Source organism: Solanum dulcamara, chromosome 2 (assembly GCF_947179165.1).
Source record: "Solanum dulcamara chromosome 2, daSolDulc1.2, whole genome shotgun sequence".
Lineage (NCBI taxonomy): Eukaryota > Viridiplantae > Streptophyta > Magnoliopsida > Solanales > Solanaceae > Solanum > Solanum dulcamara.
The window spans coordinates 73,312,685-73,340,099 of NC_077238.1; the positions used below are offsets into that span (position 1 = coordinate 73,312,685).

Below are 27,415 nucleotides of genomic sequence, written 5' to 3' on the forward strand. Positions count from 1 at the left end.
TTTAAAACTAAGATGTAGGAGTTAAAATCATCAAATACTTAATGAAAAGGGAAGGTTTTAGATCAAAAATCACTTACCCAACACTTTGCTTCGAAAATCTCTTCTCAAAATGCCTCAAGGAGTTCAAGAAGTCAAACAAATGATGAAAAATATTGAAATGGAAGAAAGGAGCATTTTCTGCCCAAAAAGTTACTATTCACATGTGTTACTGTTCACGCGTGTTGACTGTTTACCGTGCATTGACCACGGGTTGACCGCGCATTGACCATAGGTTGACTGCAATCAACTTACACCACCACCCTATTTTGACCCTCAAAACTTATTCAGAACCCTATAAATATGAACCAATTGTGCAAATTGATTAGAAAACACGTTTCGGAGCCAATGGAGCTAGGACACTCAGAACTCGATTTGTTGACTAAAGTCAAACTTAGCTCATTAAAATCAAAATTTCTAACTCAAGACCTCAAATCCATGAATTAACCCCAAATGTGATTTCGATAACTCTCCTAGATCAATTTCCATATTTCAGAGCTGATGAAACTAACGAAATCCCATTTCGAGACACGTAGCTCCGATTGATATCAAAAACCACTTTTTAACACTTAAAGCTTATGACAACTCAAAAACTTACACAATTCACAACCTATTAAAATTTAACAAAACCAACAACACAAACCGATCAAATAACACTCGGAGGCACTAAAGATAGGGGTAAAATGGTAATTTTATACAAATTTCCAAAAATGACCCTCAAGATCATTACAGTCGCCTCTTGGAATTTTAGAAACTTATTGTTGCAGAAAAGACCGCTTCAGGTCTTTTTCACGACTTAAGTCACGACTGTCCCACTCTGACAAGACAGATTTCGCTCTAGCAGCCATACTCTGGCGGGATATGCGGAAATAATGAGCTCGGATTTTGTTCTCCAAGCCCCTATTTCTCAACACACCCTTTTTAAAGATGCATTAAAATTATACCCTTCACGCCAAATTTGATTCCGAGAGTTTTACTCGCCCGAATACGATTCCGCGAAGCTGTAAGTACTTCGTATCGTCTTGGATATCAGCCTATCCAATCAAATTATAGATTTGACCTCCCATCATTCATGTAATCACCCTAGACTTCATCTGACTCAGAATTCGTCCAAGTTTGGCCTAAGCTCAAATTTTCCAAAATTACTACTCGAAGTTTTCTTGCCCAAAATCCTTCTCCATTGGGCTATCCCTAACGACGGGAACAGGTCATTACAGAGTCTTCAAGTTACGATAAGAATAAGATCAAGTCGTTTGTATTCAGCATATATATCAATCCTTTGGACTGGCTTATTTATATTTATAAGCTAAAATAATTTTTAAACAGTTTTGAAGTGTTTAGGTAAAGTGAAAAAATGTTTATAACCACTTATTTTTAAGGTAAAATAACACAATTAAGCCAAAAGTCATAAGTTAGAAATCCTAAATTATGACTTTTGACTTATAAGTCATAAGCCAAAAGCTAATCCAAACGGGCTCTAAGCAGTTTGCTTCTGGTCATGTGAGATTTTGTTGACCTCGCCAATTGTTCATACTCAAATATTTTCATTGTGGAAGACAATGAGACTTTATTTATAGAATTGGAAAGTGAATTTTATCTATTTCGTCCATGTCTTTCTAGTTGTCTTTAGTTTTGCTGCTTATATGAGCATAACAAGCTTAGCAGGTTTGAATACAAGCACAACAGAAGCAAATTTTTTTTTGGGTATGTACATGTTATGGGGGGCTTAGCCTAACAAATATAGTGTAAGGAGAGATACATTAAGGAAAAAAGATAAAAGGCAATTGCAAGTATGTCACTTATCTGCTTTTATCAATCCCCAAAAATTCTTTCAATTTTCATCTATTGGTTATATTGTTTATAAATGAATGATCATGTAGCTAGTGTTTATTCAAATTTATTATTGTATATACCTAGTTTAACTAGTTGATGCATTTTTCATAATTTTATTATAGATGGCTAAGGAGAATATTCAAGATAGTAATCACATATTGGGACAAGTGAGTTCAATAGCTTCATATACAATTATTTTAGTAGTTATTTGATTTTGAAATTATACATATGAAATTGAAAATGATCGACTTACGATGGACATACAACCTGAAAGGGAGAAAGTTAGAAAGTTAGAGATTAAGAATGAGCCCTTCGACTTTTACTGGTCTATGTGAGATTTTAATCAAATATGGAGGTCTTAAACCACCACTTCGAGTTACAATTGAAGAACAAGTTGCAAAAACACTTTATTTGTTAGCACATAATGTGACAAATCGTGAGCTATCTTTCATATTTCGACGCTCTAAAGAGTCGGTCAGTCGTTATTTTCATGTTGTTCTATGAGCTATCTTGGGGTTATATGAGAACTTTATTAAATAATCTGATGGATCCTATGTTCCTCCTGAAATTGTTAGCAGCCAACGTCTTTATCCATATTTTAAGGTAAACTCAATTATCATATAATTTATATCTAAACAAAATGTCGAGATTACATTGTGAATTGATGATTATAATATCGAAATTGTATTGGTGTAATTGATAGAACACTCATACGTGTTAAAGTTTTACAAAGTAAAGCACCGAGATATTGTGGGAGAAAAGATTATCCAACACAAAATATATTAGCTACATGTATATTTGATTTAAAATTTACACATGTGTTAAGCTATTTGGCCTATTGTACTGTTTTTAATTTCAAAAAATTATTATATTTAATTAAAAAAAATCTATTATCACATATATTAAATATTTTCTTAATATAACCTATAGTGATTACCCAATAACAAATGAGGCCTAAACCCTTTTACGAGTACTTGTCAAAGCTTTGATTAGTGATGTAAAAAGTGTCTACTTGTATGGGCAAAAAATATAGGAAACTTACATAAATATACAATATTAAGAAAATATTTACCATTTATAGTAATAAAAAAAAATTCACTGAATATTTATAATATATTTATAATACAGTTTTAATACATATTGCAGAGAACTATTTATAAAACATATATAATACAAGTTTTATAGATGGATAATACATTTATCCCATATTTTAATAGATTTATAATACATTATATTAGTTTCTTACTACACAAACATAATATATATTTTAAACACTTATAATACATTTATATTGTATTCATAATTTACTTTTAATACAAGTGTAGATTTATCATAATATTACTATATATTGCTATAAATTATAATAAATAAAAAATATCGCTAAAATCAATAATTATTTTTTAAAAAGCACTCAATCATATAATTTTTTAAAAAATATAGCAGCCTTGACCATTGGAGACAAGGAATAGCTAGTGAAGGCATGATATCCACTTGTTCTAGAATACTCTCAGGTGGCCTTTTCATAGTCAACAAACCTACACATACCACTAGAGCTCGAACACTCTCCCCTCGTCTCTCCGGTTATCGCTTTCAGCTTCGTGCAATGGCTGATTCCGCTACTCCATTCAAGAAAGTCCAGATTCAAAGGGATGATACTGTAAGTATTACGAACCAAATAGTCGAACGGATTTGGAAATTCACTTTTTTCTTTTCAATAAATCTTAATTAGCTTAGGATTGAGATATAGTTGATTGATTGACTGATGAGGGGAGTGAAAATAAGAGGACTTGGAATTGTTTTTTCTTGGATTGGATTAATGTGTGTAGTGTAGTGTGCAACTATCATTGAGAAGTGTTTATTTTGATAAGAAATTTGTTGGATTGAGCGAAAATTAGTTTAGGGCTTGCTGATTTACATTCTGAAAGATGGAAGAACAATCATTTTGCTTGTTGGATAATTATTGGTTCTGATTTAAACAATAAGATTGACTTGAGTAGAGTGGAATTAATACATAGGATTCATGTTACCGATTGAAACTAATTAGGGAGTGAAGCATAGTTGATTGATTAATGAATTTAAGACTCTGTAATGGTGTTCGAGATGTCTTTTTGTTCAACGTGCTGAATATTTTTGTCATATTAGAAACTGGAGATGAGAGTTGTTTCTTAGCCTGACCAGCAGAATTGGAAGTACGTTTTCTTCTTCGTCCTGATTCTTTTAGTGATCTTATCAATGCAGATATTTGATGCCTATGTAATTGGAAAAGATGATGCCCCTGGAATTGTTGTGCTTCAGGAGTGGTGGGGTGTTGATTTTGAGATAAAAAACCATGCGGAGAAAATTTCTCAATTTGATTCTGGTTATAAGGCACTTATCCCTGAGTAAGACTCCTTTTTCTTACATGAACTTCCAGTTGATAAATGTCTCAGCTCCCATGATGTAGCTGATTGTTAATGTTTTATTTCTTTCTCTCTTTTACTTTGTGATTTCAGTTTGTATCGTGGAAAAGTTGGCCTAGATGTTGCAGAAGCACAACATCTGATGGATGGTCTTGACTGGCAAGGGGCTGTCAAAGATATTCAGGCTTCAGTTAATTGGCTAAAGTCAAACGGATCCAAAAAGGTACTTGCCGTTTATACTACAGTCAATTTCATCAACCAAGATGGTCCGACTTGAAGCTATTGGGGCACACATCTATTCAATTTCTCAAACATCAAATGTTGTTTATATTTTAGAGTATTAAGTTTGACTAATTATATAGACTCCACTTAGAGACACGAATCTTGTCTGAAGTAGCTGAATTATTGGTTAGGACTTAAACGTTGCTTCTCTGCATGTTTCTGAAAATGAAACAATTGGATAGGATTATAGTTCTCCTTTGTTGCAGAGAGTTGATATGTACATTGGTCTCTTAATTACATTATAAAAAATGATTGATCTCTTTTATTATTATAAACACTAGTTAACTGTGTGCTGGGAAGTTATCTAATTGCACTTTCAATTTAATTTAATGAGAAAGAGAATGGATATAAGTATTGTCAATTGATATGATCTGATGTGAGTATGCGTTCTATCAATAGAATTCTTGTACTAAATCTTCTGTTCAGATTTTTCTTCTGATAACAGTGGTGTCCAAGCCAGCTTGAGCACATCTCGAGTTCTCTACTAATTTATCGAGTACCTGCTACTTTCCACCAATACATGACCGGGTATTTTTTTCTACAAAAGCTTAGGCAGATGGAAAGAAATCATCTAGTATCTTTGCCTCTATTGGGATTTGAATCTTGGACTTCTAGGCATTCCATCCTTCCCCACCCTTTCCCACTTCATTAATCATTTCGCCATATCATCTTCTAATTCTAATGTCTCATAATCCTTAAACATTTACAAGGAAACATCAAAATGTTGACTTAAAAAGCAAAGAAGAAGTGGCTTATTTGATCATATATTTTGATGTTCACTTGTGGAACTTAATAACAATTGTTTCTTTTCCTTTATCAAAAAACAATTGTTTCTTTTTTGATGAAGTTGATAACAATTGTTATTATTAATAAAAATTGTTTCTAGCTAAGCGTAATTTTGGTTTTTTGCAACATCGACTACAGATTTATATATACATTATCCTTTTGTCCAAAGTAAATTGTGTCATTCCTTTTACCTCATATAAAAAAAGTTTGTTTCATTCACTGTATGACCTATGTCAACGTGATATCAAATACTTTCAGGAAAATGTCTTGTTATCGACAAGATAACAAGATATTTGCTAATTGAGCTCGTTAGACTTGCTAGTTATTATCAAAATCACTTTTGGGATGTAAAACATGACAAGCTCAAGATACTTTTGTCATGGTGTATTGTCGATTATAGGACATTCAATTCTTGTAACTATAGAACATGACTTGTCATTAGAGCATTGTCTGTATGAAAAGTTGGAGGTTAGGGTCTTGTGAGATGCAATAAGTAGCTGCTTGAAGCAAAGGAGATTAATTATGGAGCTTTTGTAATTCCATAGTAGAGACATGCATTATGAGAAAATAAATAGTATACCAGTATTAATGTCAAATGTCGGTAAGTCAACCTGTCTCCTCTAATCTAAACAAAAGTTGAGAAGTTTATGCTCTTCTCCTTCAACTTTTCTCACTTGGTTCTTTTTGAAATCCATGCATACCTTAAAACTTTGCCAAATGATGCACTGATTTTAGTCATGATATGTTGTAAACCATCCTTCTTTGTCCAAGTTCATCTTCTAACCATACATATAGCATTGTCGTGTTGATTTCCAACAAACTGCTTACTCTATAGTAAGCAATGTGTGGATTTCATCAAGTAATTCTTCAATTTTTTTAACCTCATTATACGCTTGATGATCTTTGTGTGCATGATAGAGTTGTCAGCATTGTTTAACTGATATTTGTAATACGAGAGCTTATGAGTTACAAATATGTGGTATTAGGTTGGAGTTACTGGATACTGCATGGGTGGTGCTCTTGCCATTGCAAGTTCTGTTTTGGTCCCAGAGGTTAATGCAGTTGTAGCCTTCTATGGGGTTCCTTCACCAGAGCTTGCTGATCCTGTTAATGCTAAGGCCCCGGTGCAAGCTCATTTTGGTGAAGATGATTCTTTTGTTGGGTTTTCAGATGTAAAGGTACATTTTCTTCGTGCTACTTGGCTTCTATATATGGATAATTCTGTTTTCATGTCATGATCATGGAACATGGTTATGTTGGGCCATTGTGCATTTCAACTATTGGTCCATTCCTCTTTCGTTGGCCTTATTTGGCTGGTGCTCTTATGATGGCCAATGTTGAATGAACATTTAATTCTGCAATTATTTGTGTGATATTGACGGCTAATGGTGTTGTACTTCATCAAGCACTATAGATATAGATTGTTCTATGTTTCTTAGATTCTTCAAAGTTCCTCATTGAACCTATGTCGGATATGGGGTGCGGTTGGGATCTGCACTTGATATGGTCAACCCAACTTGGGTGCTTTGTCTACACTACAACCAATAAGTATAGATTGATTGGGTATTTGGTTTGTTCTTGGGTTTATGGCACACACACGTACACATATGTATATATATGTATATATATAACTGCAATCAATTGTCAAGGTATATGCTTATATATACAACAACAACAACAACCCAGTGAAATCCCACAACGTGGGGTCTGGGGTATATGCTTATATATGTTGTAACTATATACAATTTTAATTATTGTATATGTTAAGACTATCTTTTTAATTCAATGAACAAAACTTGCTTTTTCTTAGGGTTTGTTTGATTTTTTAGAGTGTGTTTTAGTGATAATGTATGTATTTAGCATAAGTGTCAACCTTAATTGATCCTTTTGATGACAAAATTGATTTTCTTACAAGATCGATTTGTGTCCACCTAGTGTTGACACTTAACTTTAATTTGGTGATAATGTGTTTGTTTAGCATTACTGCCAACACTAGTTGATCTTATTAATGACAAAATTGATTTTCTTGCAAGATCGATATGTGTCCACCTAGTGTTAACATTTGTTTGGAACTAGTTCATGTTGTTTTGTACTAGACTTTGGTTTACTTGGTGGAATTAGTTTGTAACAAAGTATAGTTGTTGTTTTGTATAGGACTTTGGTTTAGTTGTTTGAATTAGTTTGGAATTAGTTTAGCAGTAATGTGGTTTAGTTGTTGGAATTTGTTCAAAGTAGTTTAATTAAATTCTAGTTTGATTTATTAGTTGAAACAATGTGGGTTAGTTGGCGGATTTAGTTGTTGGAATTAGTCTAAACCTAGTTTAGAATTAATGTAGTTTAGTTGTTGGAATTAGTTCGAATTTAGTTTAATTAACCTCTAATTTGATTTATTATTTCAAATATGTGTTTTAGTTAGTGGATTTAGTTGTAGGAATTAGTTTAGAATTAGACCCCCTTTGGATTGGCTTATAAGTTGATGAAAACAACTGTTTTCAATCTTTTTGAGTGTTTGACTGGCCAACTTAAAGTCATTTTGTGCTTAAAATATGCCAAAAAAAATAATTAGACCTGTTTGACTTAGCTTATCTAAAGTAGCTTAAGGCCCAAAAAATAAGTTGGGTAGCCCAACTTATATTTTTTTTGGGTTATAAGCTGTTTTCATCTTATAAGTTGTTTTAGATAAGCTAAGCCAAACAGACTCTTAATGTGGTTTAGTTGTTGGAATTAGTTCAAATGTAGTTTAATTAACCTTTAGTTTGATTTATTATTTGAAATAATGTGGTTTAGTTGGTGGATTTAGTTTAGAATTAATGTGGTTTGGAACTAGTAAAATCACAATTAATATTTAAGTACTCTATTTTAAAGTTTAAAATAATTATTATTGTTTGTGTAGGTGGTACCTGATTGTAGTTGGATGTGTATAATAGTTCAATATTTGGTCAAACGAGTATGATTGTGGAATTTGCATAAGTTGTCACTCATTTTGTAAACCATTCAAAGTCACTTGATCTTTTTTAACTTCAGAATTGATTAGGTGTCCTTGTGTTAATTGTGAAAACATGGGATATCAAATAACAAAGAATGTTTTTATGCATCTGATGCTCAATGGATTTAAATCAGGTTATACAATTCGGACTAGTCATGGTGAAGTTGATAGTAAAAATAGGTTTAATAACTTTGTTGTCAGTGAAAGTAGCAAATCTATTAATTGTCCAAGGTATGGTTCATGATGCTTTTGGGATGCATTTCAATTTTGAATTTGGGGAAAATGTAGAAGAGGCTCCCAATGAAGAAGCGCACAATTTTTATAAACAATTGCATGATGCTAGTCATCCTTTGTCCGACGGGAGTTTGGACTCTCAATTGTTTGTTGTCCCATTAGACTCTCAATTGTTTGTTGTAATTAGATTGTTAAGTATCAAATCTAATTGGAATATTGCTCAACAAACAATGGATTTTGTGATAGACCTTATGATGTGATACAGAGGTTCCTGATTCTTACTGTAAGACAGAGATTGGTGTCTAAGTTAGGACTCTCCTCGATCATAATTGATTGTTGTGAAAATGGTTGCATGTTATACTATAAGGAGGATATCTACCTAGAGTCTTGTAAGTTTCGTGGACACCTTAACTATACGCGTGATTCTAGTGGAAAGAAAATTGCTATTAAGACGATGTATTATTTACCTCTTATACCAAAATTGAAGAAGTTGTATGCATCAAATAGCTCTGCTCCCCGAATGAGATGGCACCGTCAAAATAGAAGACACCCTGGTTTCCTAGAAGCATTTTGATAAATCTTATTCAGATTTCACAGTTGAACAAAAGAATGTTAGGTTGAGTTTGTGTGAGGATGGTTTCACCCCTTTTTCAATTGGAGCTGCACCATGTACATGTTGGCCAATGTTTTACAATATAATCTTCCACCTAAGATGTGTATGACAAGTCCATATATATTTCTGAATTGTATTATTCCTGGCCTGCATAATCAAAAAGGTTTGATCGATGTGTACTTACAACCTTCGATTGATGAGTTGAAATTGTTGTGGTCTCTAGGGGTTGAAATATGGGACATTTCTCGTAAACAATATTTCAACATGTGTGCTACTTAAATGTGGACTATTAATGATTTTCCTATCTATGGAATGTTGTCTGGATGGATGATAGCTAGAAAGTTAGTTTGTCCCTACTGCATGGAAGATACTAAATCATTTATATTAAAACATAGTCGAAAGTTCATGGTTTGATCATTATCGTCGGTTCTTGCCAACTAATCATGAGTTTACGAGAATGAAATATGCATTTAGAAAGAATAAAACTAAATGAGATTTTCCACCCCGAATATTAACAAGTCATAATATTTGGGAAAGACTTTAAAATTTGTCAAAGGTAATCGAGGAAACACTATACAAATTTGATGGTTACAATGTTGCGCATAATTGAGCTAAACAAAACATATTTTGGGAGTTACCTTATTAGTAGGATAATCTACTCGGATATAATTTTGATGTAATGCATATTGAAAAAAATTATGTTGATAATCTGTTCAACACTGTAATGAATGTGATTGGCAAGATAAAGGATAATGTTTAGGCTATACTTGACTTACCGAAACACCGTAGACAACCAGAGTTACATATTTTATAGGAGTCTACCAACAAGAAGTAGCTTAAGCTCAAGACTTGTTGCTTCAACTAAACTAATTCCAAATAACTAAATCTACCAACTAAATCACATTATTTCAAATAATAAATTAAACTAGAGGTTAATTAAACTGCATTTGAAATGATTTCAAACCACATTAATTCTAATTAGTCCTTATAGGGTGGAAGGCTCCATCGCTGAAGCATGCTAGAGAAACAAGATATGAATAACTGGCCTTGGGCCTAAGCAACTTCTTGTTGTCAGATTTCTGTTAATGTAACTTTAGTTGTCTACAGTGTTCTGGTAAGTCAAGTCTAGTCTTAACATTATCCTTTGTCATGCTAATCACATCCCTTACAGTATTGAATAGATTATCAACTAATTTTTTTTCAATATGCATGACATCAAAATTATGTCTGAGTAGATTATCCTTCTATAAGGTAACTCTTAGAATATGCGTTGTTTAATCCAATTACGCGCAACACCGTACCCATCGAATTTGTATGGTGGTTCCTCAATTATTTTTGGCAAATTTTGAACCCTTTCCAAAATATCATGACTCGTTAATATTGGGTGTGGACAATCTCGTTTAGTTTTGTTCTTTCTAAATGCATATTTCATTCTTCTAAATTCATGATTTTTTTCAGCCATGTTTTAATGTGAAATAATTTAGTATCTTCCTGTAGGGACAAACTAACTTTCCAGATGTCATCCACCCAGATAACATTCCATAGACAGGAAAATCATTAAATAGTCCCCATTATGGTAGCACTCATGTTGAAATTTTGTTTACGAGAAATATCCCATGTTTCAACCCCTATGAACTAATCCAGTTTCAACTCATCAATCAAAGAGCTTGTAAATACATATCAATAAACCTTTTTGAATTATGCGGACCAGGAATAACACAACTCAGAAATATATATGGACTTGTCATACACATCTCAGGTGCAAAATTATATGATGTAATAAACACAAGCCAACATGAATATGGTGCTGCCCCAACTTAAAAAAAGGGTGGTTTTAAGGGTGAAACCATCTGCACACAAACCCAACCAAACATTCCTTGGTTCAGCTGCAAAATCTGGATAAGTTTTATCAAAATGCCTTCGGGCTCTCCATTTGATGGATGACACATGACAGCAGGTGGTTTTCTATTTTCACGGTGCCATTTCATATGGAGAGCGGAGCTATTTGATGCATATAACTTCTTCAATCTTGGTATAAGAGGTAAATAATTGATCGCCTTAATAGCAATTTTCTTACCTCTAGATCCACACTTATAGTGAGGGTGTCCACAGAACTTATAATACTCTAGATCGACATTTCCTTAAAGTAAAACATACAACCTTTTCACAAAAATTAATTTCGATCGAGGAGAGTCTTAACTTATATACCAATCTCTTTGCTTTATAGTCAGAATTAGGAACCTCTATATCGGGGTCAGCTAATTCATTCATAAGGTCTATCATAGAATTCATTGCTCGTTGAGCAACATTCCAATCAGATTTGATACTTTAATAATCTAATTGCAACAGACAATTGAGAGTGCGGACTCCCGTTGGACAAAGGACGACTAGCATCACACAATTGTTCATAAAAACTGTGTGCTGCTTCTACATTTTCCCCAATTCAAAATCGAAATTGTCACGACCCAAAATAGGCCATGAGTGGCAACTACACTTAACCTCCTAGGTGGGAGAACCAACAGTACATACCTCAACCTATATTAGTTGTTCAACTTATGAAATACGATAATAATGCGGAAGTTCAAACCTTATTAAAGTAAAAAATAACACAATCCACCAAAGTCTATTACATAGCGTTCCCCAAAATCTGAAAATCATCACTTCAAGAACATCTAATTCTAAAATTCTAAGTCTGGAAATATCAAACACCTGAATAAATAAATAACATAATGTGTGTGAAAATTAAGGACATCATGCCATGCCCGAGAGAATCCAACTTGAGCTAGAAGGAATAGCTCACCCTGGAACCAGATGTGCTGGACACTAGCTAGAGCTGAGGTCGAGTCGAAGTCGATGGAACACTCGCTGCACTCCACAAAATAAAACAAAGAAAAATACAAGTAGGGATCAGTACGGGACAACATGTACTGAGTAGGTATCATCAGCCGACTCAAAATAGAAATCAATATGCATAAAGTAAGCAGGAAATCAATGTGTCTGAAAATTAAGGACATCATGTCATGCCCGAGAGAATCCAACACGAGCTAGACGGAATAGCTCACCCTGGAACCAGATGTGCTGGACACTAGCTAGAGCTGAGGTCGAGTCGAAGTCGATGGAACACTCGCTACACTCCACAAAATAAAACAAAGAAAAATACAAATAGGGATCAGTACGGGACAACATGTACTGAGTAGGTATTATCAGCCGACTCAAAATAGAAATCAATATGCATAAAGTAAGCAGGAAATTAACTATAACACTTAACAGGTGACCACCAACAAGATCAAGATCAAGTGACAACACAATGAACAATTACATAACCAGTCAACAATATCAAGATCACACATTTGGGCTCATGCCTCCACATTACGCTCTTTTGGGAAATGAGTTATTTGAGATTGGATAGCATTAAGTCATTTTAATTTTTTTTTCCTTTAATATTATTGTGCCGGAACGTGACAGCCGATCCAATAATATCGTGTCGGCTCATGACACCCGATTCAAATATACCGTGTCGGAACGTGACACCCGATCCAAATATAATTAATTTATCATTCTTTATTATCACATTCCACTTCATTAACAATATTTCATCAAGCCTTCTTTATTCAAGGCATCACTTTTAATAGGGTAAATTCAAGATTATGGATTTCACGGTCTTGGGATTGCATACCAATTATAACAACATATCAATCATCCAAACCACAATAATTAAATGCATAGTAAACTTCACACATTACTCAATGACTATCAATCACTATTAAGAGTCTATCTATGATATAGAATAAAACCATAACCACCTCAATCGAAGAACCGAAAGTCAAGCAAGCTAATTCACCAATGTCTTTCCTTTCTTTAATGTCTTACGTTTCCAATCTAACAATTATACAACATTCATAAGTAAATGAGTTCGTAGTCATCCATACTATATGTATGTTTAACCTAGACCCAAAAACTCACCCAATTTTATAATCAATTCCCTAAAACTCAAACCTAGGGTTAATTTTTAATTCCTCCAAATAACATAACTTTAATGGTATTTATAAAAAAAATAATATACTTAATATTCCTACTTGGGAAGGCAACCAATATTTAAAAGAAAATAAAACTCGAAACAAGAGAATCTGAGACTATGCGTAGAAAGAATTAAACAGACAAAACAACTTTTTTTTCTTTATACAAATATTTACAATCGAATCACTCAATTATTACTTGAATCATTGCCTAATTAGTATGTCTGCCACCTCTCCCAATTTTCAATCCAAATTAATTCACCACCCTACCATTCTCTTTTCTCTTTTCACCCAATAATATTATTACTCATCCATGTGACAATAACTATAAACACACAGAAAACAATTCACGACTAGAAATAATTTCTCACCTGAAAAGCTCGATTTCTCTTCGGCTTGTATTCACGCCACCCACGACCTTTTCTTTTCTCTTCTAAAATTCTTAGATATTTAAAGTGACAAATAACCATAATTTATTTTAATAAATATGGGACAAGTGGTATACGGTATTAACTAAATTATCAATTTAGCCCACTAACTAAATTAAATATCTAAAGTTACCCCTCAACTAAATAATTGTACCTATCAAATAGTCCAAATACCCATTAAATTTTATGGTATGATTCTTTAATGAAATAAAAAGCTCTAATTCTCAAAATGACCTAATGGGTCGTTACAGAAATGCATCTCAAAAGCATCATGAACCATATGTGGCATTCTAGAACCTTGGGCATAATTATGTTTCGAAGATGTACTACTTTCACTAACAATAAAGTTATTAAACCTATTGTTACTATTAACTTCACCATGACTAGTTCAAACTGTATACTCGGATTTAAAACCCATTGAACATAAGATGCATAGAAACATTTTCTATTGTTTGATAACTCACGTTTTCACAATTGGCACTAGGACACCCAATCAATCCTGAAGTTAAGAAAGGATCAAGTGTCTTTGCATGGTTTACAAAATAGTGATATCTTTTCCAAATTTCGCAATCATACTCGCTCGACAAAAATTGTTTTTATTATACATCCAACTATGATCAAGTTCCATCTACACAAACAATAATGATACTTTCTACACAAACAATAATGATACTTTTAAATTGGCTCTGTATCAAAGGAATCTCATCATCCATACATAACGAATTGATGTGGTATATTCATATCATAATATATAAGCAGTAAGAGCTAGCATTCTTATTGAGACTATAAGTCATTAATAGGATCAACTAATGTAGGCACTTATGGTAAACAAACATATTATCACCAAATTAAATCTAAGTGTCAACAGTAGGTGGACATAAATCGATCTTGCAAGAAAATCAATTTGTCAATAGGATCAACTAGTATTGACACTTATGCTAAACAAATACATTATCACTGAAGCACACTCCAAAAAATCAAACAAACCCTTAGCAAAATGCAAGTGTTGTTCATCGAATCAAGCAAATACTCTAAAGTATACAATTTAAAATTGTATATATGTTCTTGTTTACTTGTTTGTATTTCAAATAGTTCCAATAGCAGATAGTATCTATAAATCATAAAGTTGAGGTATCCAAGAAGGAAACATGAATAACCATTGAAATATGGTTGTATCTATAAATCATAAAGTCGAGGTATCCAATAAGGAAACATGAGTATAACCATTGAAATATGGTTACATAAAGCAAAAAACATTTGCAAAATCTAATTGTTTTAGCGCACACGTCTCATAAAAAAGTGATAAACCCAAGTTGCATACCTTTTCCACTTTCTACCCCAGTAAGATTTGTAATTAAGAATAGTCTGGAAAACGAAGTCCAGCTCCAGGCTATAAGGAAGAGAAGAAAGACCTGGTTTCCAGGGAAATGCTTTAGGAAAGAAATACGAGTCGGTCAATTCTCATTTTCTTTTTACATCTCTCTTTGATATGGCTGAACACAAGAGGTCCAGGTGTGGCATTAAGCTCTAACAAGTGACCCAACATAGCACTATGACTACTAGTAAGGGCACCAAGACAATTGTCTCCTACCTACTAGCATGGACACAATCCTATCTACTAACCAACCGTCTACTCTAATTCACATCTTCCATATCTTCTTATCTAAGATCATGTACTAGGTAAGTCGTAACTGCATCATGTTGATCAAATTTAAGTCTTTTGGGCTTAAGAAGATTCCATATACTCATTGGTTGCTGGAATTTAGAGAAGGAATGATTGGGAAAATAGAAGCACGCATCATAAGCAAATGAAAGAGTCCTTCCCGAGGTATTTGTTAACAGCTATAGAGCAATGAATGTGGCATTTAGCATCTTGATTTTTTCTCTTGTAACGACCATGCATAATTTGGACATAATTATAAAAACATATAGTCATGTGCATTGAGAGTAAAATTTAACCCATCTTTGTTATGGATTTTAGACTGGGAAAGCTCTAGAGGAAAAACTGAAGACATCAGGAGTTCCACATGAGGTTTACTTCTATCCAAAGGCTGGTCATGCATTCATGAACAAGTCACCGGAGGGTGTTGAAAGGAGGCAAAAGATGGGGATGCCTGATGTAGAAGATGCTGCCATCGAGCAAGCTTGGACCCACTTCCGTTCATGGATGAGTCGTTTCTTGTCTGCCTAATTTGCGTTGCTTGTTTTCTGATCCTATAGTAGGTTGTGGCATGGTTACCATAATAATTATGCCTCTTGATGCTCCGGGATGTTTCCTTGAAGATTGCATTTGGCACTAGGTTCATATGGGTCACATATAAACTGAATGTTCTGTAGATTGCGCATACGTGTGTTCGATAGGGATTTTAGAGTATCCCAAATTAGTGCACTTGGTTAATGTCCAGAAGCTTGCATTTGGCCCTCCGTCTGTCTTATCAGTCTGGTGCAGAATAACTTCGCCATCAAGCTGGCGAACGCTTTCTCCATCTCCTTTTCTCTCCTTGTGGTTCATCTTTTTAAGTTAAGTTTCCATGAAGACCGAGGCATTCCATGTGTTAGGCTAAGGTGGTATATTGAGAGGTTTTTAGTACACCCTCGGCTCAAGGAATGTATTTTTTAGAACAGTTTGGAAGTAATGCAAAAGTAAAAAGCTATGATGAAAATAATATAGGAAATAAAAGTATTGACATAAAAAATATTCCATTCGTTTAAATAAGAATGACCTAGTTTAACTTGACACGAAGTTTTAAACTATAAATTTTTTTTTTTAATCTTGTGGTTCTAAAATTAAAGGTATGTCAAATTTATCAAAATGTTTTTTTATTTTGTAGCATTAAACATGCCACGTAAAAAATTAAAATTAAAGTGTTTAAAAAAAGGGGTCATTTTTTAAAATAAACTAAAAAGAAAAATAGATCTTTTTTTTTTTGAAATAGATGTAGTAAAAATAATCCCAGTCAAAAGAAGCAATAGTAGTAATACGAATAAGATAATAGTAGAATACTAATTATGATAGGAATAAGTAGAAGAGAATAAAACAAGGTGTTCTAAGTTATAATCATGCTTGGAAAAAAGAGAAATTGCTTGACTAGTTAGTTACTAGTCTTCTTTCTTAATTTTATCGTTTTACTTTATATAGAGTCATGTCCTGAGCTAAAAATGTGATTATATCCAAAATAGAATAATCTAATACATACATAAATCAGAAACACATTTTGATACTTCGTTTTAATACTAAACTGCCGAATCAAATTGTATTTGCTACTTTTTTTTTACCTACCATTAGAAGCTTTCATTTTTGTGTGACTTAAACTCATAATCTTAAGATTGAAGTAAAGATGGAGAATACTTGCTGAGCAATCCCCTCGTCTTGTTTTTGCTACCTTGTGGTAAAGCTAAACAATAAAATCAATTTGCTGCAAACTTTAGTGGTCATGAATTAACTTGTGGCAGGATGAGTATATACTCTTGACAGCAGATGCTTATTCGACTCGAACATAGTATGCGGACATTACAAACTCTTTTTTGAACTCTAGGAAAACCCTATACTTGAAAATTTTGTTACTTGGAACAACTTAAAAGGAGTGTAAAGGGCAAAATTAGACAAGGCACGTGGTCAACTTAAATGCATTTATGTAGAGGGTCAAGTATGCCGTAGTCATACATAGAAGGAAGCTGAGATGTTCCAACCCAGAGTCGTGAAACCGGACCAACTTATACGGACAAAGAAAGAGTCAACAGACAACATCAGCTGTTACGGATCTGCTTCGGAGACAACGCCAGATATTACTCCTTTCACATTTAAGTGAAAATTAATTATTCATTCAATTGAATACTAAATTCTCATTTAGAGAGCACATCAACGTCATTATTTACTTGTCATGTTCATCAAGCTTATCTGGGATCACCTTCATTTAGCATATCACCAGATCAGGCTAAACAAGCTCTATTTATCTAATCTCATTAATTTAGACAGTTAACTTATCTGTTATTTTCAGTATTCTTATTCTTATTTATTATTTCATCATCTCCATCAATTCAATTCATATGTCATTTAAACCTTGTGTACAAATTCAATTGTACCTTTTTTGGGGCTAAACAGTTTGAGACGCATCGTGGGGCTAAAGAACAATCGTGGTATTGATTTGATTCTAGTCTTTGCTAACATATCTTATCTTTGTGAAGCTAAATAATCGGTTGATTTAATAGCTGGCACCGGTAACACTAATCAGACAAACATCAACCCCCTTTTAAACAATCCCACTAATCACGAGGTTGACCCAGTCAGTAGGAGACTTGGATCAAGTTTCCTGCTTGCCCTTCTCACAATACCATCATCTAGACGCCAGTTGTATCTTCATTCTTTTGAGATTGTCATCTGTGACTATTCTTCTTTTCCAAAACTTTCATGGGAAAAAAACTTATTTTGAAAGAAATTTTATTAGCCCAGATGAAGTCATACTCCCTTCTTTTCTCCTTCTTGATCGTCATACAATCCCATGCAGATTTGATGGTGAAGTTACCATTAGTTTCTACCATCCACCAAGCTCTGTCACCCTTCCCCTTTTCGACCAACAAATGATGGGCTAGAGAGATGGGCACATTTGACTATTTAGTGATTCTTGGGCCTACCTAACACATATGTCCCTGAATAGTGGATTGGTTGATCGTTTCCAATCGCTCCGCGAAGACAGATGCTCGGAAGGTTCTCGAGACTCTCAATCTATTTTTATTGGGGAAGAATACTGCAGGAAGGGAGCCCACCCATGTGCTACTTCATTCTACGATATATAGAAGATCCATCTCAATAGATATCATCATCTACATCCAGAAAGCCCTATGCTTTGGAAGAAGCTCGAAAAACAGTTTGGAATTGATCAAAAGAAGAATCTACTTCAAAAGATATGCCCTTAGGCACAACCATAAATAAGATTAAACTAGCAAAGGACTTCACCATAGGGATCTCAACATTCAAGAAGGAATTGTACTCCAAATGATGAAGTCAATGATGACCAAATTGCGATTAAGGTTGTCACATCTAATTTTGTTAAAATGTAGCTAATTGAAGAGAAAGAGGGCAAAGCAGAGAGCATTTGTGGAAGCTTTTCTCCATTTCAATATGTATCAATACAATACATGATATTGTTTATATAGAGCTAGATGGAATGATCTAGATGCCAGCTCATTCTAACTAACTCTTAACTAATTGTCATCTAACTAGCTAACAATGTTTGGTCTAGTGATGGTTAAGTACAGAAGTCTCCCTATCAACCTTTGGTATTCACCTGGATCACTCAACAACTGGTCTGAAGTGTCTTGAACATGTTGATCAAACTCAAGTGAGGTAAGCTTCTTGTTTACTTCTAAAGGTGCTTGAGAAGGCTTAGCCCCGGTGAATCCTAGGTCAGAGATAAGCTCAACTTCATGCTTCCTTTGGTGCATCAAAATTCCCTCTTTACTCCTAGCAAATTCAATCCCAAGAAAATACTTCAACTCTCCCAAATCCTTAATCTTGAAACAGAGTTGCAAATTGTCCTTTGTCTCCTGGATTAATGTAGCGTCATTGCCAGTGATCATAAGATCATCTACATAAACAAGAATCACAACAAATTTCTGACCATCTTTCTTTGTGAACAAAGAATAGTCCAGGTGGCTTTGGATAAATCCTAAATTTAACAAGACAGTGATCAACTTGATATTCCACTATCTAGAAGCCTGCTTAAGGCCATACAATGATTTGGACAATTTGCACACTTGATTCCCTTTATTTCCAGCAAAACCCAATGGAAAATCCATATAGACTTCCTCATGTAAATCTCCATGTAAAAATGCATTGTATACATCCATTTGATGAATGTCCCATTTCTGCATAGCTGCTATGGACACAACTGCCCTTACTGTCACCATTTTTACTACTGGTGAGAAGGTCTCTTGGTAATCAAGTCCTTCCTTCTGATTGTATCCTTTGGCCACTAATCTGGCTTTGAACCTTTCCACTTCTCCTGTAGCTTTGTATTTGATCTTGTAAACCCACTTACACCTAATAGACTTCTTCCCTGGTGGAAGATCAACCACAGATCAAGTAGAGTTATCGTCCAATGCCTTGATTTCTAATTGCATAGCTTCTATCCACCTTGGATCCTTGACAGCTTCCTTGAAGTTCCTAGGCTCACATTCAGTGGAAAGTTGTGCTATATAAGCTTGGTATTTAAGACTCAAGTTGTTGTACCCCAACACATCTGATAGAGGATAAGCACAAGCATTTGCCCCTGCTGGTTTGATGCTGACATAATCTTGCAACCAGATAGGAGGTTTGGTAGTTCTTGTGGATTTTCTTGTTGCTGGAAAAGTTGGGGTGCTGGAGTAGTTGAGAGCATGTCATCAGTTGTTCGAACTTCTTCTTGCACCACCAATGTCTCAGCATCAAGTCCAGCTATATCATCAAATGCGGCTATAAGTTGTGCAGCATCTCCAAGCACACCACCATATGCAATCTGTGGACCTGCATCTGGCAAAGTAGATATGCCTGCTGTAGTAACATTGTTAGGCATACCAAGTTATGAGGATTGATGATCAAAGGGAAATTTATCTTCATAAAACACCACATCTCGACTAATTTAACAAGACAGTATCCAAGTTGTACAATTTATATCCCTTTTGATGAGTACCATATCCTAGCAATACACATTTGATGGCCCTTGGAGCAAATTTGTCATGCTTTGGCAATGTGGTGGCATAACATAGATCACCAGGCAACCGTGCTACTGGCGCCAGCAGGTCATAAATGACCTTGGATTGCTATAGGAATGCTCTAAACGATGAAAAGGAGCAGTATAAGGAAAATGACTTGGAAGGTCATTACACCTTAATGATATGATAACAGTGTATGAATATACTATTATGAAATCTGTTGACACCCAATTTTGACCCTCCGCAATGTAAATTAATAATTGAGCTTCTTCAATTTTAAAATAATTATCTTGCAAAAAACTAAAAAATATTTTAAAGTTACTTCTAACTAATTTTTAGCATTTTTATAATTTTTGAATGATATATACATTTTTATATAATTGCTTATATAATTATTACCTTTTATGAACATTCGAAAATGATCTCATAAAGATTTTATTTTTAATTAATTATTTCTTAAATTAGTAGCTTTGGTTTTTCAAATTAATTAGTTTTTAATTAAATTAATTATTTTACTTTGTCAAAATTAAGAAGCTCGTTAATTAATTGATATTGTCCTATTTAAATTTTTAGCCGAATTCACTAATTAAATTTCTTTTAACTAAATTCGTGATTCAATCGGCTATGATTAAAACCATTTGACCATCTTTTCAATTACACATCTAACTACATTTTGAATCTTTTTTTTTAATCATTTTCAACCCTGCCGATCCCACCTATACAAATTCCTACAACACTATACTATCCTACCCCATCCTTTTACAAGGGATGGGCATAAAATATCGAAAACCGAATTATCGAATCGAACCGGCTATTTCGGTATTTCGGTATTCGGTATTCGGTATTCGGTAATTTGGTTCGGTATTCGGTACCAAAAGTTAACATTTCGGTATTTCGGTTTCGGTTTCGATATTTATTTTTTTCCCGTTCGGTAGTTCGGTAAATACCGAATACCGAAATTAATATGGCTAGTGGACCACTATTGTATGTCTGTTGGGCCTAAGCCCTTTAGGAATTCTTTTAAGGCAGCCCAAATCCCTAACCCAACAGCCGACCCTAACAACATTACAACAAGCCAGCCCATTCTTAAATGTTAATTTTAAAAAATCCATTTAGGGCTAGGGTTATCTAATCTTTCATTCTTTCTGACTTTCTGTTTCTCTACTTCTCTCGTTCTTCACTTCTTCTTCACTTCTTCAGTTCTTCTTCTTCTTCACTTCTTCACTTCTTCTTCAGTTCTTCTTCACTTCTTCTCAGTTTCTCACTTCTCAGTTCTCGTCGTCATCAGTCATCACACATCAGTCGACAGTCATCGTCTCACAGGAAAGTAAAAAAAAAAGTGAAGCTGCTGTAGTATAGCTGCTGCAGGTGTTGTTGTTGCAGGTTGTTGTTGTTTTGGTGGCTGTTGTAGGGAGCTGCTGCAGGTGTTGTTGTTGTTGTGTGTAGTGTGCTGCTGCTGCAGGTAGTGTTGCAGCTTATGTTGTTTGTTGTTGTTGTGTGTTGCAGCTGAAGCATTTTGTTACTGTTGTTGCATGTTGTATGCTGTTGCAGGTGCTGTTGTTTGTTGCTGTTGTTGTGTTGCTCCTGCCAATTATTGCTGCTGTAGTGTAGCTGCTGCAGGTGTTGCCGTGTTGTTGTTGCAGGTTGTTGCTGTTTTGGTGGCTGTTGTAGGGAGCTGCTGCAGGTGGTGGTGTTGTTGTGTGTAGTGTGCTTGTTTGTTGTTGTTGTGTGTTGCAGCTGAAGCACTTTGTTGCTGTTGTTGCCTTTTAGTTTTAAGTTTTATTTTAAGATGGTTTGTGGCTACTTATCTTGTAAAAAAAAGTGATTGCATTTGTGTTGATCTTATAAGATGCAGAAATTTGGGTATTACCGAATACCGTACCGAACCGAATTTTTATTTATCGATTACCGAATTACCGAACCGAAGTTTGAAAGTTCAATATTTGGTATATAATTTGAATTACCGATTACCGAATCTAAATTTTAAAAATATCGAATCGAATACCGAACGCCCAGCCCTACCCTTTACCATGTGACCACTTTATTCCCCTTACACCATACAATATAATATTCCCACTATCTACAATCCAACGGCACACCACACTAACCAAAGCACAATTCCCCCACAATCCATTTCCCCCTTTTACAAGTATACAACAAAACCCCACTAACTTATTCAATTATCATTCCCACAACAACAACAACAACCGACACACTCATTTCAGCCCACTCTTTTCTCCAAATTTAATTCCTACGTCAGCCAAACAAATGATCCCAAAGAGCGTACATCTACAGTGCAACATATACTCCTTCAGCATACACACCCGCGTACAAAACCACACGCACTCGCACACTATTTCGTCTTCTTCCTCGACAGGAACAATGAACCCCGACGACATTTCAAATCTGCCGTCCAAACGTAATATCTTCCTCTCGAGTCCTCAATTATTGACTTTGAATTAGAAAAATATCCCTCAATTCTAATCCGAATTCGAGAATGTGAAGATCAAATCCGGATTTTCAAGGGTATGTTTTCCTCTTACCTAACTTCTCTTTCCTTCTTTCCGATCAAATCTCAGATCTTCCGCTCAATTGGTATATTTGGATTCAAATTGTTACTTTTTTGCTATAAATAGAGGATATTTGGTAGTCATTAAGGAGGGAGAAAAAACTGACAGAGAGTTGGAATTTGAAGGTCAGAGAATAGTATTCTTAGAAATTAAACCCACGAAGATTTGAGACTCAGATTTTATATTTTTCTTTGAAGTTCTTTTTATCATTTTTGGGTGAGTTTGAAGTGAAATCACTCTCCGTTCGTCGTCTCCACTTTACTGTTCTGGAAGAGGTAATATCTCCTCCTTTTAGTTCAGTATATTTTTATTTTTTGGTTGTAGAGTTGAATCTCTCAATATAGTAGTGTTGTTCGTGTTTAAGATTTCATAGTAAGGATATGATTTTGCTTGCTGGAAGATGTCTTATTATTTCTCTTGACTATTTGGTGTCTCTGTTTGTACATTAAGTGGTCCCTATATTCAAATATTTGCTGTTATGTTTCTTTGAAAAATAATTTCATAATTAATTGCCTGTCTAAGACGCCAAGCTTTGATCCTAAACGTTTATTCTGTAATTTCTATGTGTGTGTTCTTCCCTGGTTCATTTTTTAAAATTCTACTTTTCATTTTATTAGCTTGTCTCTTTGTACTGAATTTTTTTTATTTCTGTTTATTGTTTAAATCGTGATAAGACTAATAAGCATTATCGTGAATTGGTTTGCAATGCTTTACCCATGCCCTCACAGCCATATATTTGAGAACTATATAAAATGAGCTTAAAATGAGCATTCTAGTGAAACCTTCAAATTATGCATTAAATGAAAATTATTGTTTAAATTTTACTAGCTTTTTTTGTTCTTGTTTATTTTATATATTATTTGTTAACGGAAAGTTTGGGACAAAGATTTTGTTTTGGACATTGACTTGATATAATATATGGTGAATGCATGTCATTTGAATAAAATGATATATTATGGGAACTCCGGTTGTTAGTCTAGTTCTTTGGTTCATTTTATTCTACTTTATTTTATTTTTATTTTTATTTATTTTTGCTTACGACTCAATATTAATTACTGCACATGTTTGATGTATGTAAAGTTTGTCTCTCCAATCTCTTTTTTGCTAAAAATGGCTTCGTTCGAGTTCTTTATCCATGATTATCTAATATGTGAAAGAATTTAATATTGTTTCACTAACTAACTTATAAATTGTTTTCTTGTATTGAAGCAGTATCTTCCTTAACTCCAGTTTTAATGCATGTTTTATGATTGGTTGACATACCAATTTAAATTCAGTCTTTATTCAAGTATATTGTTAGAATGTCGGCTACACATTTGAGACATCTCTCTGTTGAATAAGTCGGGGATAAAAAATGCACTAGCAAATTTAGATTAGGTTGAATTGTAATTTATATTTGTTTGATGAATTAACAAGTCATGCCATTTATATTTGTATTTTATATATGTATCAACTGTCAATAATGTGTCATTGTGTGCTTTTCTCTAATCCTTATCATTTTTAATTTTTTCATGTGACATCAATCTGAGTCCATTTTTGAACTCTACCATTGTCGTTGAGTTTCGAGCCAATTCCATCTTGTTCAAATTACTGAGAAGCTAATACAGGATTAGGGAAGCAAGTATACATGTCGCAAAAGACAAAAAGGGAATGATATACAGTCAATATACAATTAATATACACAGTACGAGAATTGGGATAAAGCCCAAAAGCAACAACGAATTTGGCCCAAAAAGGGGCCCAAATTCATTATCTCTTTGTTCTTTTAATTATTTTTATTATAAATATTTGACTAATTATAGTTAACTCTAACTTTAAATATTTTAAATAACTTAGTCGAATTCCCCAAAAGATGAACTATTTTCTTTGTGTTGGTTTATTTTAACAAATTTCATTTTATCAACTCTTTACATTTTTTAAATTTTATTTTATTTACATAATCAAAAAATATTTGTCAAATTTTACTTGTATTTAAAAATTTAAATTTCGTTTGAGTAAGATCTTTTTTTCTTCTAAGAAATAATTAAAAAATAATAAAAAACTGAATGATCTCAAACCTATCTATTTATTCATTTTGTTTTAATAATTCAATTGTCTCAAGTTAATTCCTTTAAAACGATTTTAATGTATTTATTTATTTCAAAAAAAATTCAAAGTTAGTCAAAATCAGAGTTTTTAAAATCGTCGGATAATCGCACGGTAGCGGCCACTTTGAATGCTTAACACATTCTCAAAGTGGAAATAAGAACCTCATACCTTTTTCTCTGAATTTTTAAGACTTAAATCTATTAGAGTTTTTTAAATTAAGTTTTCTTAATTTCTTTAAAAAAATTAAGTGACGACTCTTCTTTTTTAAAATTGATTTTTTCTCTATAAAGATGAAATTAATTTTAAACTATTTTTTTCGACATAACAGTATCATTAATGAATGAGTAGTTTTGTGAATGAATGGATGAAGAAAACCTTAGTGCTACTACAATAGTATATTCACATATTATGATAGAATCATACATGATTTGACGTGTGTTACTGATTATGTGAAACAATCATTAATGATACCATGTCAGTATATGATAGTATCTAAAGATGTTGAAGGATTTAAGTAGACATGAATAACACCATGACACTTATAAATATATTGTGGTGGCATCATTATGGATTGAAGCAAATCTCAATGATACCATGTCAGTAAATAGATATACTACGATAGTATCATTGAGGTTTCACTAAAGTATTGAAATATATATCGATGATAACATGAAAGTATATAGATATATGCGCTAGTATCATTACAGACTGAAGCAAACTAAAAAATAAACAGAAATAAAAATTGAAAAAGACAACTAAATTAAATGAGAAAAAAATTAAATAAAATATATAGAATGATGAAAAATATGAAACTAAATTGTGATGAAAAAATAAAGGATATTATGATTTGAGAAAAAAATTAATAAAAAGGAAAATAATAATAAAGAGTAAAGAAATAATCAAAAAAAAGCGAAAAAAGCAAAGGAACATGAAATAAAGAAATTAAAAAATAAAGAGAAAACAAAACTAAAAATAAAAAAGTAACAGGACCAAGAAAGGAGAAAATAAAATAAAATAAAATTGAGTATGAATTAGACTATGATGTAAAAATAAAATAAAAAATAAAATAATTTTGAAAAATAATAATAAATGAACAAAAATGTTTAAAAAATAAAAATAGAAACGAGGAAAAAAAGTAGAGACAAAATAAACTAATAAAGAAATAAATGAGAAAAAAAGGAAGTATATAAAATAAATATTGAATATATTTTAAATTATAGTGTAAAAAAATAAACAATAAAATAATTTGAAAAAATTTAAATGAAAAAGAAGCATTAAAATAAAAAAGAAAAAGTAGAGAAATAACGAGCAAAAGAATTAAAAAGAAGTTAAATAACTAAAACTACAAGGAAATGAGACTTTTTCTGTAATTAGTTAGGGGATAACTATAAATGGGTATGTGTTTACAATAAGTTTACTTTTAGGGGCATGTGCTTAATTTTCTCTTCTTTTAAGGTAATTTTACACAAATCTCAAAGAGTAGGTCTGGGTCAATGACTTTTTGTATAAGGAATGATTCCGGGGAGATGATATATGTTGAATCAAGATTAATGAAAAATGTTTTCATAAGGCTATTAGAATTGGCATTGATTGTTGTTTACACCACAGTCTAGTACCTTTGATTATTGAAATAGATTCATTAATGGCTCAAAAAGTTTTAAATGGATGAGTAGTTTTGTGAATGAATGAATAAAGAAAATTTTAGTACTACCACAATAGTATATTCAAATATTGTGATGGAATCATACATGATTTGAAGAGTGTTACTGATTATATAAAATAATTTTTAATAATATCATTTTAGGATATGATGGTATCATAATGAAAGATATTGAAGGATTTAAGTAGACATCAATGACATCATGACAATTTATAAATATATGATGGTGGTATCATTATGGACTGAAGCAAATCTAATGATACATGTCAATACATAGATATATTGCAATAGTATCATAAAGGTCTCACTAAAGTATTAAAATATATATCAATGATAACATAAAAGTATATAGATATACTGTGATAGTATCATTACAGACTGATGCAAATGAAAAAATAAACAGAAATAAAAATGAAAAAGACAATTAAATTAAACAAGAATTTATTTTTAAAAAAAAATATAGAATGAAGAAAAATATGAATTAAATTGTGATGAAAAAATAAAGAATATTATGATTTAAGAAAAAATGAATGAAAATAATAATAGTAATAATAATAAAGAATAAAAAAATAATCAAAAAAAGGAGAAAAGAAAAAGAAAGGAACATGAAATAAAGAAATTAAAAAATAAAGATAAAATAAAATAAAAAATACAAAAATTAAAGGACCAATAAAGGAGAAAATAAAATTAAAATGGTGTAAAAATAAAATAAAAAATAAAATAATTTAAAAAATAATAAATGAACAGAAATGCATAAAAAAAAAAAAAAAATCAAAAGAAACGAGAAAAAAAAG

At 32.8% G+C, this 27,415-nt stretch overlaps 1 protein-coding gene and 1 long non-coding RNA gene across 2 annotated transcripts; both read left to right on the plus strand.

Moving 5' to 3' along the window:
• The first annotated feature begins 3,331 nt into the window (after positions 1–3,331).
• Positions 3,332–16,099, plus strand: LOC129880707 (uncharacterized). Its single transcript, XM_055954879.1, has 5 exons — positions 3,332–3,526; positions 4,108–4,250; positions 4,362–4,491; positions 6,323–6,514; positions 15,595–16,099. Exons 1-5 carry the CDS (start codon positions 3,350–3,352, stop codon positions 15,802–15,804), a joined length of 852 nt encoding a protein of 283 aa, XP_055810854.1. The 5' UTR covers positions 3,332–3,349; the 3' UTR covers positions 15,805–16,099.
• Positions 16,100–22,336: 6,237 nt separating this feature from the next.
• LOC129880709 (uncharacterized) lies at positions 22,337–24,708 on the plus strand. Its single transcript, XR_008765481.1, has 2 exons — positions 22,337–22,829; positions 23,071–24,708. It is a non-coding gene; the product is annotated as an uncharacterized LOC129880709 (long non-coding RNA).
• Positions 24,709–27,415: the final 2,707 nt, after the last annotated feature.

Excerpts from the sequence above, each read along its gene's own strand:
- LOC129880707 (XM_055954879.1), top strand. The coding sequence starts at position 3,350 with ATGATATCCACTTGTTCTAGAATACTCTCAGGTGGCCTTTTCATAGTC. Across the intron at positions 3,527-4,107 it reads AGATTCAAAGGGATGATACT|ATATTTGATGCCTATGTAAT; the intron begins GTAAGTATTACG and ends TTATCAATGCAG. Across the intron at positions 4,492-6,322 it reads AGTCAAACGGATCCAAAAAG|GTTGGAGTTACTGGATACTG; the intron begins GTACTTGCCGTT and ends ATGTGGTATTAG.